This window comes from Onychomys torridus, chromosome 1 (genome assembly GCF_903995425.1).
Source record: "Onychomys torridus chromosome 1, mOncTor1.1, whole genome shotgun sequence".
Taxonomy (NCBI): Eukaryota; Metazoa; Chordata; class Mammalia; order Rodentia; family Cricetidae; genus Onychomys; species Onychomys torridus.
This window is the reverse complement of record NC_050443.1, coordinates 129,192,740-129,198,739: the sequence shown is the minus strand read 5'-3', so window position 1 is coordinate 129,198,739 and position 6,000 is coordinate 129,192,740. Positions and strand designations below refer to the sequence as shown.

General features: G+C 53.9%; 1 protein-coding gene across 1 annotated transcript in view; it reads right to left on the bottom strand.

The window, feature by feature from the left end:
• Nucleotides 1–6,000, bottom strand: part of Syt7 (synaptotagmin 7) — a 47,862-nt gene that overhangs the window by 19,585 nt on the left and 22,277 nt on the right. The window contains exons 2-3 of the mRNA XM_036178171.1: nt 4,863–4,966; nt 509–588 (exon numbers count right to left, since the gene is read on the bottom strand). Coding sequence (XP_036034064.1) covers nt 509–588; nt 4,863–4,966 — 184 coding nt within the window. The remainder of the gene's footprint in view (nt 1–508; nt 589–4,862; nt 4,967–6,000) is intronic.

Genomic DNA, 6,000 nt, shown 5'->3' with positions numbered 1-6,000 from the left:
AAAGAGAGATCGATTCCCCGGGGCTCAGCCCTGAGGCCAGCAGGGTCCTTATGATTTGTCTGCCACCCTTTCCAGGTTGCCCTGGGAGCATGCGTGGAGAGTGAGAAAAGAAACCCAGCCTATTGAGAGGGGGTTCCAAGCCCATAAGTAGGGTCTCAGGGAGGAGACTGAAGGGTCCATGGGCCTGCCTGGGGGAGGGGGGATTAGGGACAGTGTGTGTGACATTAAGTGCTGGATGAAAGAATCAGTATGGCACATACAGGGCTGTGGGTGAGAGGCAGCCTTAAGGAGGCTGCAGTCTCCAGAACCTCAGGGTCTGGGCATAAGCAGAAAAAGGGGTGCCCTGGGGCTATTCATGGATCTGAGACCAAGAAGGTGGGCATGGGCATGGCCTCAGGGAATGAGGGAGATACTAGATATGTGTGTGGCCAGGTCTGAGTACTGGGAGAAGGGGCTTCTCCCATTTGGGCTATCTGTGTACCCCCCAAACTGGCAGCCTGGCACCTACTTGATGGCTTTCTTCTCACTGCGACCACGCCCCGAGTCTGGCGTGCCCACCGTCTCCAAGGAGTTCTTGTAGCGTTTGCCCTGTGGAGACAATATCAGGGTTACTTCTTGTGGGGAGAGATTTGGACATTCCCCATCTCCCCAGAACAGGGGCTCCAGAGGAAAGGAGAGAGACTAAAATTTATATTATCAACAAAGTTCAGAGTCAGTGTGAGGGATTGTTGTCATTGTGGGGTAGCTGTCCCATGGCTGGGTACCCTGGGGGATCTAGGACCTGCCTCTGCCCACAAGCAATCCTTTATGCCTGACCCTCAGGTATCAGGCCATTCTGTCTGCCTGTCTCCTGGGCCTCTGGCCCAGCTCCCAGAAACACAGTTCCCTCTGCCGTGGACAGACGGCTCTCAGGCGCCTGGCCACGTCACAATGTCCACGTCACCACCCCCAGATGGTGGGGGCGGCATCCTGCAGGGCAAGGTTGGCAGTGGCTAATGACGTGAGTGGCGGGGGTGGGGAGGAGGCCACGTGCCTGGACCTGCCAGGGTAGCTGGACATTGCCTGGGGGCTCACTGGGGTCCTCATACCCTAGGGCTAGGAGGCAGGGACAAAGTCTTTGTAAGAGATAATTTTGGGAAGGGGGAGTACATCCTGACCCTGGGGGGCTCCAAAGCTGCCTGGCCCCTGGGCAGGCCCCAGAGTTGCTTAGCCCAGTGTGAGCAGAAAAGAAGCAGGGCTGGGATGGGCATCCTGGGTCCACCAGTGTGAGGAAGAATGGCAAGGACCAGGCCTGCTGCTGGGAAGGTGAGCACCATTCACCTTCTCGGTTTGGGTTTCTAAATTTAGCTCATGCAGAGCCCGGCCCCATTAACATTCCTGGCTGCCACCAAGCATCCTCACGAACACCCCATGGGCCTCAGGCCCGGGCCAGGCACCAGGTTGGTGCAGGCAGTTTGAAGATGCAGGCTGAACAGGGGCCAGGTCTGCCCTGCAGACCCTTTTATCATTGGGTACTAACTGGCCCTGGCCTAGCTGAGTGGGGACAGACAAACCCAGACACACAGACACACATGCATGCAAGCATGCACATGCATGCTTCAACATTCCCTCATGTGCACCAACACCACAGCCACAACAGTCAATTATACCATTCTTCCAAATACAGAATAAAAGCTGCCACAGCCGTGTTCCCACATGCCCCCACCAGCTGCAGCCCCTTGCTGACCACGGGAATCTGGGGGAAACTGCAGCAAAGCTCCCAGGAATATGTGGAGTGCAGAGCTCTCCCTCTATTTTACCTGCAGCACCTCTGTATCTCAGGGTACCTTGATTTGGCCCTGGCAGGGCCACCAGTGCCCCATATCACCCTGGCCAAGCCTTCTACCCTCTCTGACCTCTCTTTCCTCCCTCCTGGAAGAGTTTGATGTCACCAGATGGGTCCAATGGAGAAGGGGTTCCTGGTACCAGACAGCATCACTTTCTCTATTTATGTCAGCTCCTCTATCCTGGCACAAAGCCACACAAAGGCAAGTCTGCTCACTCTCTAGCGCCTAGAGTGACACCTGGCACCTACAGGTCGTTCACAGTACCAACTGGAAATGCTGTCTTATTTCCCCATCCACACTGGGGCTCAGGCCTCAAGCTGTTTCCCTGAGTTCAAATCATCAAACCCAAATACAGAGATGCCAGGTCCTTCAGGCCCACAGAACCACCCTCCTGCACATTTCTCTGGTCCTTCTCATTATTCATTACTTAGGGGTTCAAATCTCAAACAGTTCCCAACATTGAATGAGACCACTGGGGTGGGGCCATGCTGTGGTCACCGAGGGCTATTTTTGGAAGGACCTTAGGCAGGGGCCAGAGCCCCACTATTCCCCAGCATCTGGGCAGTACAGGGCCCTTCTGAGGGAAACTTTGGGACTCCATCCACCTTCTCCTCTTTCTTTCAGGTATTTGCAAGAGAGCTTGCCCTGGCTAGCACCCTCTTCCAAGAATGTCCAGCTGCCCCTTCCTCAAGGCCAGGCAGGGCTGGGGTTGGTGATCTTGATGGCCCAGGGCACTGGGGAGAGCTTCCGATTGCCTCCCATCTGCAGCTCAGAGAACCTTTCCTGCTGGCTGCAGTGACTAACTGCAGCAGGAGCCAGGGTGCTGTGTGGTACAGGACCCAGAGCAGGATAGGGCCGGGCAGTGAGGATTTCATAGGACAACTCAAATTAACAGAAAACCTAGGTGAGGTTCCAGAGATATTGGGTGGCTTGAGAGGAATTCAATGGCACTTGCCTACTTGTCAGGGAGGGGACTTGCCAGCATGATTTGGAAAAAGCCAGCTGAAGATTAGGGAAGTTATTAATGTTTGGAAATGGGATCTAGGCTGTCAAGGTATCATGTCACTGAGGCTGAGGGCACAGGAAGGCAAGGAGAGCCCAGCTGCTGTCTGTGAGGATAGCATTTTAAGCTCTTTCTAAAGACCAAGGAAATAGCTTGGGTAAAGGAGGTCCTGTCATCTGGGATCCATAGTGTCAGGAGCTTGGGGTGATGTGGGGGTGGTGGTGGTGAGAAAGTAATGTTCTATGAAAAGCAAGTCCAGGGACCTTCCCAGAGTTCCAGACCACAGTCCTGGGAAGGTTCCTGGCTGGAGGCCAGAGAGGTTGCTGGTTCAGAACCTCCCAAATGCCCAGTGCACTCAGAAGTCCCCAACTACAAACAAACCTGTCCCATGCTCTATTCCCACCAGAGATGAGTGCTAGTGGGTAAGGCCGTTTGTACTCTGGTCTTGGGAAGGGTGTCTTCACACACATACACAAACACACTCCAAGTGCCATAGTGCACATGCAGGGAAGACTGGGACATGGGGCAGACCTCAGCTACACAGGATCTGAGAAAACGATACACATCCCACTGCTCAGCAGAATGTACACACACACACACACACACACACACACACACACACACACGAGTCACTAGCTCATACAACTTTCTTCCTCCGCCTTCAAACACTTACAGGCAGGAACTGTCTAACTGGTCCTACAAGGCAACAAAGCACACACCAGGCTTTGGTGTATGCAGAACAGCCACTTCCATGGTCTAGGAAGACACTGGTACTCAGGGCATGAAGCCCAGCTCCCTAGAGTACCTCCCTTGAAATTTTTGAGACAGTTACAGTGGACCAAGGGACAACAGAGGGCAGTTAGCTTACATTCCTGCCCACAACAGGGGATAGGTCACACTCACACAGGGAGCTGAGCTTGTGGTTCCTCCACACGGGTGGGAGCTGCCAATCAATACCCTAGGGTGGAGAGCTCACCCAGTAAACAAATTTGCCTTCTTGAAGGAGCCATGCTGGGTTATCAGCTTCTTAGGTTCTCCCTATAGTTTCTTTCACCAGGACCTCAAACTCTTTCCTCAGGTCCTTCCCCTTCTCTTCCTACATGGGAGTGGGGCCTCTACCCACTCAGGGCCTGTGAGTCAGCTTTCAGCTTGTCCTTATGGTCCTCTGAGTATGCTGCTCCAATCATCCCATTTTGAGCCGGAGGTGGGCATGAGGGGTGCAGGGGTGTCTGATCCCTGCCTGCACCTGGGACATCTCTGGACCTCTATTGAGATCACTTCCTGTATCCCTTACAATTCTCACTGCGCTAATGGGCAGGGTGGGAGGTGGGACTCAAGCTGAAGGGCCCCGGAAAGGGGGTCCTGCGGGAACAGCAGCACTTGCCTAGCTGCAGAGTGCTGGCGGAACGGGGTGGCTCACGGCTCTCCCTCCCGGCGCCCTCGGGTGATGAATGTCCCTCCTGACAGTCTCGTTACTTATTGATAGCCTAATCCCGCTCGTTAATTCCCCAGCCCTCGTTAAAAATGAAAAGAAGCCGTTTGTGCTTGTACAAACCAGGAGAATCAGGATGGATGGGCAGGCGGCTGGGGGGGGGGGGGGGCGGGCGGCGCCTTCTCATTGGTCAGAAGGCTATGTGGATTGGCCACGCCCGCTGGGGGCGTGGGGAGGGAAAGGGGAGTGAGACGAGCCGGGGTTCCAAGGGCCTCAATTCTCAGTCTGTGCGTGTGTATCTGCAGTTCTTTATGCGTGAGGTGGAGCATGTGAGCACATCCGCTCGCCAATGTAGTGCTTTACGAATGTGCCCCATGTATGTGCCTCCGGGTGTAAAAAGATGTATAGGACCAAGACCCAAGCAAAGGAAGTGGGTGAGGATGTGTAAGCTCGTGTGCGAAGTTCTGTGCACCTGTCCCTGACCGTCGGCAGACAGGTCATCTGCTTAGGCACTCCACAGAATTCAGAAGTCAGCGATTGCAGAATGGCAAGGTGCAGGGTCAGGCCCAGCCCCAAATGGTCTCCCCACAAGGAGCCTCACCAATTTGCGCTGACACCAGTGGCACAGGCCGCAGAGGACGATAGTGACGCTAAGGCTGACGGTGATGATGGCAGACACCAGCAGGACATCGCGGGTGGGCGCCCCTGAGGAGGACACGCACAGTCAGAGCAGTATGGACCAGGGCCACTCTCCAACCCAGAGGCCCCAGAACAAGCAATCCTTTCCCCCCTTTTTTTTCTGGCACTTTCCGCTACCAGCTCTGCCTTTTCTGCCTGAACCTGGGAAGTACTCCCTGCTCACTGCCTCGGCTTCTTCATCAGTACAAATGGTAGAAACACGCTGCTTAGACACTACCATTCTCTAAACAGTACCCCTTTCAAAGGGAGAGGGCACACTGATGCCCCTTAGGTCCATCGACGACTCAAGAAGAGCCACTGCTTCTTCTGTGTGGCCTTCCTGTGCTTCCACATGCCACACTCAATTCTGAACAGCAAACAGGCCCAAAGGCCATCTGCCTTCTAAGCACCTTCAGATTCTCTTAAGGGCTTGGCCAAGACTCAACAATGACATGTGTAATCAAAAGGGAATCTCTGGGATCTTCTGCCCACATTAACTCAACTTGGCTTGTGCTGGAAGCCCTCTTCTGTCAGCTCCAGCCTAAGCCCCTTGGCTGGCTTCCAGCCTTCTCATCCCTGTAGGCTCCAGCCTCCTCAGCATTATTTGTAAGGTCCCAGAAGCTCACAAGAGCCACCTGAAGCTTCCATTGTAAGCATTCTATGGTCTCATGTTTTAGGGGTGGAGACCCACTGTGGGAGGAAAGCCCCAGGTCTCTGCACAGATCCTGTTTCCTAACTCTGTGGCTCTGAATAAGTCATATGAGCACTCAGTTCTTTCCTCTGGAAATGCAGATTTAACAGCCTCCCCTGTCTTCCTCACAGGGGGTTGTAAACATTCGCCCAAAACAAATGTACAGAACACAAAACCTGGACCAAAAATGACCATGTGGGGGAGTGAGCGGAGAAAAAGCAACAAGGAGCATATATGAGCTCTAAATATGTGTGCACTGGGATGTGTCCTAAATCAAGAAGATGCAGTTTATTTACAGAGGAGCCTGCATGGGCTTCTCGGTGCCAGTGATTGTGGTAATTAAGAGTTGACGGTATCTGTCTGGCCCTGG